This window comes from Wyeomyia smithii, chromosome 3 (assembly GCF_029784165.1).
Source record: "Wyeomyia smithii strain HCP4-BCI-WySm-NY-G18 chromosome 3, ASM2978416v1, whole genome shotgun sequence".
Classification (NCBI taxonomy): Eukaryota; Metazoa; Arthropoda; class Insecta; order Diptera; family Culicidae; genus Wyeomyia; species Wyeomyia smithii.
In genome coordinates this window covers 221,147,257-221,159,266 of record NC_073696.1, presented here as the reverse complement: position 1 = coordinate 221,159,266, position 12,010 = coordinate 221,147,257, and the positions used below count along the sequence as shown (strand labels likewise).

The window sequence follows — 12,010 nt, the reverse complement described above, 5'->3', positions numbered from 1 at the left end:
TTCGGAATTGTACTTATACCTTGCTGTTCGTACTGATTTAATCTTCAGTCTTCAGTTCTGCCGGTAGTGTAACAAACAGTTCAAGTGATAACTGTCGGTGTTTGTAAATATCATTACAAATAATAATCGGCGTCAGTTCAACTTCGTGTCTAATGAAAAAATATAGTGCTCCCTTGAATTGATAGACGAAAAAAAGGCTACAGTCGGCTGACGCAGGAATTACCCGTTCGCAATGTGCTGACCAGTTGTGATGACCACTGGTAGCCAATTAGTATAGTTTTAACGTATTCCTGGTCGATCGGAACGCCCGGAGCAGGTGACGGGAATTTGTTCGTCTATTCCCAGTTAAGCGTAAATATTTGCGGTTGCGGGAAACTGTCAGTCGGGTTTTCGGATTTCAGCAGCTGGACGCGCGACATTTCAGCGGCGGTGTTTCACCTGACAGACAGAGAGGATCACAAGTTAATTACTGCATTTGCAGCACCTCTAAGTTGGTGATTAGGTGTTTAATTAAAATGAAAACCTTAACAGCAGCGGTCATAGTCGCTGCGTATGTCATCACCAGCATTGTTGCCGGCCGGCCGCGGTTTGCAGGATGTGAGTGTACCGTAACGAACAATTTTCAATTTAAGTTTTAATTGCTACTGTGGATTTGTTTCTACTGCGTTGTCGTCCGGTGGGGAATTTGTTTGCGGTTTGTTTTAATTAACGTTTGTTTGTTAGCCGATATGCTGTGAAGGCGGTTTGATAAAGAATGTTACGGTGTTATGGTAATTACGAGTATCGGAGTAATTGATACTTTTTTGAAAAGTGCCATTAGTTTGGAGTGTGAAATAATTTGTGCTTATTCTGTTGATGGTTAGACATTAGCGCACCAATGTTTAACACACTTGCGTGCGTTTCTCAAATGATTATATAAGAGCTGTAAAGGACACTGTTGCGGTGACTCGTGAAAATAAAATTTCTGAACTTGGCTTGTAGACGAAAGTCACAATAAAAAAAATAAATTTGGAGAACCGTAGAAAGCGTGCATTGAAAGTTGACAAAATCTGAACAAATTGTGTAGCTTTTTCGTAGTAGTTTCGTTATTGCTATTTTCGTTATTCATTGTCATTGTATTTTGGCATATGTTTCAGTGATGACACCTTTATGTTGTGACGTACTAAAAATGTGTAAAATCAATCAACATAATGTTTGTAGTGTGAACACAATAATATCTGTAAATATGAGTTGACGAAAACAATTGTTGTGAAATTTTTGATACCTCAGTAAAATATTAATATGCATATTGTAAAAACATATTTTCTCATGATACACGGTGCTCCCACAGACCGTTATTATAAAAAAGGTACCAAAGAATCTGAGTACACCATTCGATTCGTTATGACGTCCATCCATCTCTGGTCAAAATTTCAAAATCATCGTACGGTACATTTTTAATGTCCTTTTGAAGGTCGTAAAGTACAAAAAAGTGATATAAAAACGTCGAAATACTTATTGTAAAGCACGTTTTCAAAACGCCATTTTATGAAATAACTTCTAAAATAGTTTCTACCCATTTCAAGGGTTATATTTCAAGACATTAACAATTGGTGAAAAGATTTATTTGAAAATCCCACAGTGCACAGTGGTCTGAACTCAAAAAATCGTGATCGTTCTAGATTTAACTGTGAAAAATTGATTTTATGTACTCAATGTCTTCAGCAAAATTGTTTCATTGAACAAGGCTTTACTTTTGGCGTTTTTAGTTTTTCGATCAATCCACCTAACAGTTAGATAAAACAATATTTTTTCTAATATTCAATATACCAGATTGCTTCTTTCAGTATTGTTGAAAATTTTAAGAGAAAAACAATTGCTGAATACTGTGATGTCCGTACAGATAGATGGACATGACAAAATATAGTTTTTGGTAGAACACCCCTCTTTGAAATCCGTTCATTGTCTATAACTTTTTCTATGATTGTCAAAACACTAAATTTTATGGAGTCCTTAAAAGAAAATCTTAATTAAGTGAATAAAATCTTAGAACATTTTGCATGGTTTTGACCATTACAGACAAAATTATAGACCTATTATCAATTTTGGATATTTTATTTTAAATCCTTCGTTTAATTATAAACCTTATCAAAACATGAATGACTCTTGCTTATGTAAGAAAAACGCAAAGGCAAACCTGAATCGATGAACAGTTGGCCGCGGCTCACGTTTATGTTGAATGCAGGATGCCTGTAGAACAAGCTACTGCTAATTAATAGTTTTTTGTGTGAATAAGGTCATATTGATTCTACATCATATGTTATTGATTCTACAACATATGCGGCAAATTCAACTGTTGTTGAATGCATAACTGTTCTACGTATTATGAAGCAATATAGTGCATGGGAAAGTTATACTCCTACTACCAGTTCAGCGATAAATAAGCTCAACGTAAAACTATCAGTATCACCCCCTTCTATGTTTCACTTTACGCGCGAAAAATTCTTTTCGAGAAAGCTCAAAAGAATTCGAAATCAATTAGTCAAGCTGACTAAAAAGGAACATCTATAAAACTTACTGTAGCCTGGTAGATTTGAAAAATTAATTTGAAAAAAAAAGGAAAAAACTATGTTCAAGCGATTTTTTATTCAAAAAAATCACAAGAAGGTTGTATGCAAAGCCACGACCGAAAGGTTGAAGTAGAATACTTTTACAAGAAAGATAACCCGGCTGCTTGCGTGTCAATCATTTTTTCTTAACTTTGAATTATAGCGCAAAACGAGAAAATATTAACTCTTCAAATAATCATTTGTGTTCTTCAAATTTCAGTTGTTCAATTCAATATCCGATGAAATGTGTGTTTATTATCTGATGAAGCTCTTATATAGGCCAAATGATGCATTCCCAATTTACTAGGTCCATAACTCTGCCGACCGTGCTGGGGAAAGCGCGGTATAACGACCAATCAGTGGTCGAATTTTGTGTTTTGACAAGGCTTAAGAGTTTTCAATAGTACAATAGTTCGAATGATAAAATTGCAATTTCATGCATTTGGTAGGAATCTTAGAAGATTTTCTATTCAATTGCTGCAAAAACGAAGGAAATCCATCGAAAACTAACCGATTTATTAGCATTTGAAGTTGGACATATTTCTCACTTTTTTCAGTTTCCGATTTTCATTTCACATCCCTATGTAGCCGAACTTCCTGAGAGAAGTATTCTAGTTCAAAATTAAATCTTCATTAATTCATTTGTTGTCCTTATAAGGACAATTGTTCAATTTATCATAGGATGTAGTGTTTATCTTACATCTCTGTGTTACCTCGATAGTGAGGACTAAGGCGCACGGTCAACACAATGAGAAAGGTGTTTTCACATTGAAAACTAGACACGGCTTTACTGGAGGAAGTGTTGGCAAATGCATCTACCGCTAATACCACCGCTATCATACGAAAGCGCGTCGTTTCATGTGGGGAATATCAAGAACGAAAAATGACGCGCGTCTAAGCATAACCCGAACTGTTTCGCCGTGCTGCTCCCATTTACCTTTACATCGGCCTCTGGGAAGTAGCGGCTGCATCTGCATCTACCGCTGAGGCTGTCACTATACTGCTATTGGTACCAAAAGCTATTAACTCTTCAAATAAGTGTTTTATTTGTTCTCAAAAGAACAATTGTTCAATTCAAAATCGGATTTACGCAATCGCATCTCTGTAATATTACTGACAATAATATTCTTCTGAACAAAATGATACAACTTTCCCATTAGGCCTCTGCCATAATAGACGCGAAAAGCGACGCGAACCGATTCGCTCGGCTGTAGGTTAATGTACAGCCATCAGTAGAGCTGTACATTAACCTACGGCCAAGCGAATCGGTTCGCGCCGCTTTTCGCGTCTACTATGGCAGAGGACTTACAGAAAGTTGCTGGCTGATGTATGCACTGTATGCAAGCCTGCTGCTGATGCTTCCCGCTACCACACTGAAACAGCATTTTAGTGAAGGGAGTGTCGTTGCATCAGCTGACCCTGCTACTATCGATGCTGATATACCCGCTGCAACAGCTACGCTATGCATAGCCATGCCACAGCTGTAGCCGCTTTACGCTGGCCCAACTGCTGAGCAACTGCAACGCTATCCGTAGCCATGCCACAGTTGTGGCCGCCATTGGTACCCGCTGTACCTGCTTCTGCTGGCCCTGCTGCTATCGATGGTGAGATCCGCTGAAACTGCTACGCTTATCCGCAGCCATGCCACAGTTGTGGCCGCTATCTGCTATCGATGGTACCCACTGCTCGCTCCCGCTGCTGCTAAGGGAGAACTGCTGTCGTCGCTGTTCAGAACTATTATGAGCGACTTCGACTAAAACAGGCTCTTATATAGGGATGAAAATAGGAATGAATTATTTTACGTACGTGGTGGAATGATATAACTTGAAAAATATGTGTGACTTCATTCCGGCTCAGAGCGATCATTTGATAAGCTCCTCCTCTTTTTTCAGTTTCTAAAGTTTTTCCTCAGTTTCGTAGCACGGATGCACAAAAATGATTTCTTGTCGAGCACTCTCATTGAAGCAACAAAATAACATGTTTTATGTCGTGTTGTGCAGCTTGGTTGAAGAGAATGTTTCCGTCCCCGTGTCGCATGTAAGCAGATTATTGCGATAGTGTATCCAGCGAATAAACACCGATGGTGCTCTCACACACGCAACGGTTTTAACCCGTATCTTATTGCGGTTTGTAACATCAAGCGATTTCGTTTGCTCGCTGTTGCGTGTTGCATCATGTTGCAACTTGGCAGCTGGGAGACGACAAAATTCTGTTGATGCTGATTGATTGAATCGACTTCACATTAGCTCTGCATAGTCGAACTAACTGCTTTTGTGAATGCGTTCTAACAGGGCAATTTATTATTCAATGTCGGTTATGCTGATCGCAGCCTTTGCGCTGCCCCTACAGTGGGGAGTTTACTAAATAAAGTAAAAATTAGACAACTACAACAGAATTTGATTGCATCCCGCACAGAATGTCTGCTTGTGTTGATGCCAGAAAATTATTAACTTTTAATTATTTTTTATTTGCCTTGAAAAAAGCATGTTGCGGTTCAAAATCGGTTGCTAATTACAACCTTTAAGCTGCCCTAACATTGGGGGAATTAAGATACACGGACAACATGCACTGTGGAAGCTATTTCACATTCAGTAAATTAGACGGGTGCGACAAATTTGAATTGCTAGGATGCAACACAGAATGCTTGCTTGCGTTGACAAAAATTATTAACTTTCAATGACTTGTTTATTTGCCTTAAAAAGGCATTTTGATTTCCGAAATTGGATTTCCTGATGGCAATCATCATGCTGCCCCAACACGGGGGGAATAATGGCTGTCTGGCGACACACGCTGAGATAAACCGCGCTGCTCCTGAGACGTGGTGACCAACCACAGGGCTAGTGCTGCTGCTAAGGAAGGACGACTGCTGTTGTCGCTGTCTAGAACTATTATGAGCGGTTTCGGCTGAAACAGGCTCTTATATTGGACAAATAGCATGTTTTCAATTGCAAGGTATATCGACCAATCAGAGGTCGAATTTTTCGTTTTGACAAGGCTTGACTATTTTCAATAGTACAATAGTGTGAATAATAAAATTACAATTATCTTATTTTGGGAAGAATCTTAGGAGATTTTGCAATCTATTGCTGCAAGAACGAAGGAAATCCATCGAATACTAACCGATTTATTAGCATTTGAAATTGGACATATTTTTCACTTTTTTCGATTTTAGATTTTCATTTCACATCCCTATGTAGCCGAACTTCCTGAGAAAAGTATTCTACTTCAAAAAGTTCCACCAAGTTACATCCAAAAATATGAACTGAACTACAGCTTGAAGTGCTCTTAATAAATTATCTATGTCAGCAGTCCTCAACCTTGTTTTGTCCGCGTACCCCTCGGCGATATTTTCCAAATCGATGGTAGCCCCCGGGGTTTGGAATGTTCTCGCAGTGGTAGAGAGTAGTGATAGATTATATTGTCGTAGTCTACTTCAGGTTTCAAATTAAACAATGGTTTGTTTAATTGCTACAGTCATGTTTTAAGAGCAGGTTTATACTAATAAAGTGTTATGAAGAAAAATTGTTTTATCCGCCATTACTGATTTTTCTTTCGCGTACCCCCTGAAAGCTTTTGGTACCCCAGGTTGAGAACCGCTGATTGATGTAATAGCTATAATTCTATACTAATTTTTTTCGAATCTTGTTCAAGGAATATAAAAAATACATATCTTTTTAATTGAACAGTTAGCTTTTCTTGTGGTTTTCTGGTTGTTGCATCTGTGTCAATTTTGCAATTCTTGTCAACTTCTAATCCGGCTAATTTGTTTCCACCGTCACAGTGTCATACAACTCAACCTGCTCGAGCCCTTACAATCAGGACGGTAGGTGCATTTTTGTTGGGGAATGCGAAATCATAGTGGCAATTTTACGGAAGGAAACCCTCACAAATGACGATGTGGCCTTTCTGTACCTAAGTGAGTGCGGCCGGACGGATGGGAAAAGTTTAGTGTGCTGCCCGAGTTACTCCATCGTTAACGGTACCTCGACAGCCAGCGATGGTTTGGCTTCGTTTGGAACGGAAAACCGCGTGGACCAAACCGCCGGTAACGAAATCGACCGCGGAAATTGGGGGTTACTTCCGACACCAGGCGAGTGTGGAATTCAACCTAGCTATCAGCAGTTTGGTGAAAACGTAACGAAACTAGACGAACAACCTTGGACGGCTTTGATTCATTTCGGCAATAAGCGTATGTTTGATAGAATGTTTTTGTTTTGTTTTTTGCACTGATAACATAAATTTGATGCGCATTTGCAGCTTATGAAACTGAATTCGAGTGCGGAGGGGTTCTTATCAGCTCTCGCTATGTCCTTACGGCAGGTCATTGTGTTTCAGATCGGATGAATTGGTCCAAGTGAGTTTCGAATTACTATTGCAAGTTCTGTCCAATGGTTTATGTTCATTTCATTCCAGTTTAACCGTACGTTTGGGTGAATGGGACACCGAATCTACCGTGGACTGTATTGCAATTGAAGGCAACGAGGAGTTCTATTGCGCCGATCCGGCCATAGATGTCGCGGTGGAGAAAGTGCTCGTTCATGAGCAGTATACGCGTCATCATCAACCCCAACTGAACGATATTGCTCTGCTGCGATTGGTTGAACCGGTGAACACAACCAACTGGATTAGACCGGTTTGTCTTCCGGAGCAGCCGATAGTGCCGAAAAGTGATGAACAAATTTTCATCCTAGCTGGATGGGGCAATAATGGATGCGGTATGCAACCGAGAAAATTTCTAAAAACGTTCAATGAATTATTTATTTTTACAGGTTATAATAGTCGCTACAAAACTCGATCCAAACTGACCGCATTGAGTCCGACCCAGTGTAAACAGCATTTACCTAGCGGTTTCCGTAGGACACAGGACTACTTGTGTACGGCTCCAGTCGAGGAAGGTGGCCGGTGTCATGCGGATTCCGGGGGAGCGTTAACCAGTACCAAAGAGGTTCCGAACGTCGGAGTGGTGCATGAAGTTGCGGGAATATTGAACGACATGAAAGAATGTCACGTGAACCGACCCGTCGGTATTTTCACCAGCGTAAATCAGTATGTTAACTGGATTGTCAGTAAACTGGAGAAATAAACAAAAACCCTCATCACGCAACGGTATTGCCTCCGAAAGCTAGTGAATTATTGATGTTCCCTGGGCTGTTTCACAGTCACACCTGTCGATGAATGATTAATCACTTCGATCATTGGTGGGGGGTTACAATTCAACAGAGTTTATTTATTTATCGTGATAAAAACGATCAAATGAGAATTGAATACCGAATGAAAGCAAATGGAAATAACTCCCAGCTGTTGATCCTTCGTCAATAATTCAGAAGTAGTTTTTCGCTTCGCGACGGCCTGTTGCGTGGGAACGTAATGGAGCGACGCGTTTTAGTTATTGCAATAGATGTTTAGCTGGTAGCTACATGATTTATTGACCAAATTTTTAGAACTTAACTTTAAAAAACTTTATAAAATATAGATCGAAAGGGAGTCTGTGTAATTGTGAACTGATAAACAATCAATCTGGTGTAAAGTCTTCCATGTTTTTCTGACTCGGACTCACTGGTTCCGAAAATCTTTGAATTAAATTCAGAAATCCTTATCGAGCCATTGAAAGCACTTTATAAATTTAAATTTATAAGGTTCGTTCAATCTGGAAAAAACGTTAGTCATTTCGTCAAGCTCAACTCAGGCCGTTACAATCATCATTTTTTTATGATATGGATTTCCACCAAACCCCCTTCCATCCTAAGTGAACTAGTAATTTTTCATCTGTGATTCCAAATGGGGCTATTCAATCCATATTCTTCGTTGCTGTAGGTTTTTGGTAATTTTGGTGATATTTTGATTCTTGCAAGGTTGACAATCTATATAAAATTTTTGGATATAACTTTTTTTTTTACGTGAGCTTTTTGGGTCTTAGAAAATAATTTAAAACCCCGAAAAATGTTTCATCAGTTTCTCGAAAAATGTATGCCGGTAACAGCACAAAATCATAGCTGTGTTTGTACACTAGTACCTAATCCTCCAATTAGTAGTGAACTTTATTTTTCATTTGTATAGGAGCCCTCGTTTCCAGAAGGGACGGGTGTTCAACCATCATAGAAATATTTTTACTGTCAAAAACCTCTACATGTCAGGTTTGGTTTTGTTTGTTTGATTAGTTCTCGAGCTATACAGAAGGTTGTGTTATGTTTGTATGGGAGCCCTCTTTTCAAAAAGAGGGAGCGGTCTCGAACTATCCTAATCACCTTTCCCGGTCCCAAAAACCTCTACATATAAATTTTTCACGTCCATCGGATCAGTATCCACGTCTATAAGACAACTATAAGACAATCAGATAGAACTACATTTTTATATGTTTAGATTACTTGTTGTCATTTATATCACTAATTTAACGTATTAAGTGATTCGTTGAACATCTTCAATAACAAAATAGTAATAATAAAAAAGTTACCGATTTTACCACTTTTCCTATTTGTTATTTTTTATATTCATTCGCATGAAAGTTACAAAAGTCGTAACTTGCATACAAGCTTGAGCACCTTTTCACTTCACCATCTAACATCCCAAACGCGTCCGAAATTTCGTCCGCTGTCCTGACGCTTGATTTGAAAGCGGCAATAGTCGCACGTATCAGCTCTATGAATTTTGTTGGGAAACCATGTTCAAGCTTAATCTTCCAAAACTTGTTACGCTTCACAGAATCGTACGCCACCTTGAAGTCTATGAATAGATGATGTGTTTGTGTACTCGGAACTTGTCGAGGATCTGTTTCATGCTGAACCTCTGGTCCGTTGTTAATCGTCCCGCTTGAAAACCGCACTGGTGGGCAGCAACAAAGGCTTCCTGTAACGGCATCTATGCAATAGGATTCGGGAGAAAATTTTACATGCGGTCGAGTTTGTGTCACTTCTTATAGATAGGGTATTTAGGTCTTTTCAACCGTAGGTAGTTTTCCCTCAGACCATACCCTCAGGACAAACTGGTTAATTGCGCTCGCTTCCGACTTTGAAAAGATCGGCCGGTAAGCCATCCTTCCCAGCAGCTTTCTGGTTTTTCAGCTCTCTACAAACTTTTTTCACCTCATCCAAGGTTGACGGATCCACAGCTTGTCTATCGTCCTCAATTTCTTTCTTGTTCCCCTCGACCACGCTACTATCTTCCTTACTGTTTAACACTATTCCGTAATCAGGTTCTCTTCTCTGCCATTACACATGGCAGGAACTGGCACGGTCCGGTCCGGTTCCTGATTTCGTTAATAGCGCTATAGAAGATCTTCGTGTCGAGCCTGGTGAAGCAGTTCTCCGCGTAGGCTCGGTTCTTTCTCTCTGTCACCTTTAGACACTCAGCAGAGCTGTATGCCACCATGGGTCGGCGGGTGGCGATCACCGAGGTCATGCAATTTGTGCGTGACCACTAACAGTATCCGACAGTCCCGGACCAGCAGCGGGAGATAGCCTTGGGGTGGTGAGGGTAGGACACTGGGCAGTAGACTACTCGCAAAAGCCACAAATACCCGGAAGCATCTCCGACGGAGCGAGTAGTGCCGCTTCACTAACCCGCCCATTGGGGCCGAAGCCAGTAAGTTCCCAACTACGGCAACTGGTCGCAACTTTTTTATGATTCGAGACGGATTTCGTTTTCGTACCACGATTCTGGGATGGCACCTGCGCCGAGCTCCCTTAGTAAGGTCGTGTGACAACGACTTGAAACGGTGAGATAACAACCGGTGCAGGGGTCTCCGTCCCGTAAAACCTGGCAGGCCTTATAGTACGTTCCGCGTCCATTGCCCGGTGGGAATCAGGCAGGGAAAGGATTAGATGGTGAAAATTAGTCTTAGAACCAGATTCCCTCTTCTGACTTACGCCGGTCGGGGGCGACATAGTTGCTCATAAGGCACTATGGGCGGCCTGCCATAGCCATCACTGCTTCGGCATAGGCCACCATGGGACCACACATGCGACTACTGTATTATGAACGAGGATAAAGGGGGACCCAATTAAATAAATATGAATTCAATTCAAGTGACGGGTGAGGAGGGACTACCAAATCCCTTCGCGCGAGGGGGTATCCAGCGGTCTCTGCAGAAAAAGGCGGAGACGAAAGCAGCGCTTCTCGAACAACTCGCGGCGAATAGGAGCAATATGTCCACACGCAAAAGTTGAAGTCTTGTACAATCATTGTGTCTTCCCGATGTTGCACAGAAATCGCACAATAAATGTTTGAAACGCATAACGCAACATTTGTACTGCGAATACATTGACATAGATGGAAATCAGAATATGTATCATATACCGACACTTTATTTCTCACATCGAGTGTATTAGTGACTGCTCTTTCTCTCTTGCTCGTAGATTTTCTATGTACGTGCGACGAGACTAGATACGTCACATATAATTTGCAGGTTGCTCTTTCGCTTCTTTTTCGGTTCGGGTTGCGACGCGCAAGACGATGTCTCGTCGCTTTACGAAATGAGCGAGACACCCGTGCTGTACATACTAGATGCCAGTGTTGTTAGTCTCACTCATACTGTCGATGCGTGCTTGCTGCTACTCAGAAGAAAGCGTGTGAGCAAAAGACTTGAGAAGCGTAGCATATGTCTCGTCTTAAGTAGGGCCCTCTCCAGCTTTGGGCTACCATCGACGAAGCTCAAAGGAGTACGCTGAACTTGTGACTCGGGTTGAAGCCTTCGAGATGGGGGCGAGGACTAGGAGGGTAACTGAATATGAGCAGGTTGAGACTGATGCCCTCATTCGCCGCGATCTTCTCTAAGGGGCAGGTTGGTAAGCGAACGTGGTAGTAGTCCCCGGTGGAAGCGACCCCCGATAACGTGAAAAGCGATTGGTGGAGCAAGCTTCGCGAGCTAGCACACCGACAGGCTCAATGGCCGGAACATCGACTGGTGCGGTGACTGCGAGAAACCCATAGGTTACCGTAATAGGAAAAAGGTGCAAAACGGTGGTAAAAAGCGCCTTGACGGAGCGGCGACAAAACGTCCGCCAAATGTCAAAAAACGAGGAGCAGGGGAGACGCCCTCATTCTCAAGACTGATGGGTCTAAGTACTCAGAAGTTTTGAAGAAAATGAGGAGTGAAACCCAGCTCAAGGATTAAGGGGCGTATGTGCGGATTCCACGAGAGGTAGATGGACGCACCGAATTATTCCGGTGGTATCTGGATGGGTCGGGAAGCGCCATGGAGAAGTGAACTTCCCCCTGACACAGATATAGTCAGGTCATGGTTGCTCCGGCAGTACCTACACAGGTTCGGGCATGTCTTCTTCGTATGTCCTCGTTTTACGCGTGCGCGGTGCAACATGATGGTTGTGACGAGCAAGACAACGTCCAGTGAGGCGTTTCGTGATAACGCGTGGTTCACTACGAGTTACACTAAACAGCCTTTTGGTAACCATAAGGTTACCAAAAGA

The 12,010-nt window shown here is 41.5% G+C and overlaps 1 protein-coding gene across 1 annotated transcript; it reads left to right on the top strand.

The window, feature by feature from the left end:
* Positions 1-7,709, top strand: LOC129732925 (serine protease easter-like). The gene is made up of 5 exons (XM_055694388.1): positions 1-597; positions 6,370-6,777; positions 6,846-6,942; positions 7,002-7,303; positions 7,358-7,709. Exons 1-5 carry the CDS (start codon positions 516-518, stop codon positions 7,669-7,671), a joined length of 1,203 nt encoding a protein of 400 aa, XP_055550363.1. The 5' UTR covers positions 1-515; the 3' UTR covers positions 7,672-7,709.
* The last annotated feature ends 4,301 nt before the right edge of the window (positions 7,710-12,010 follow it).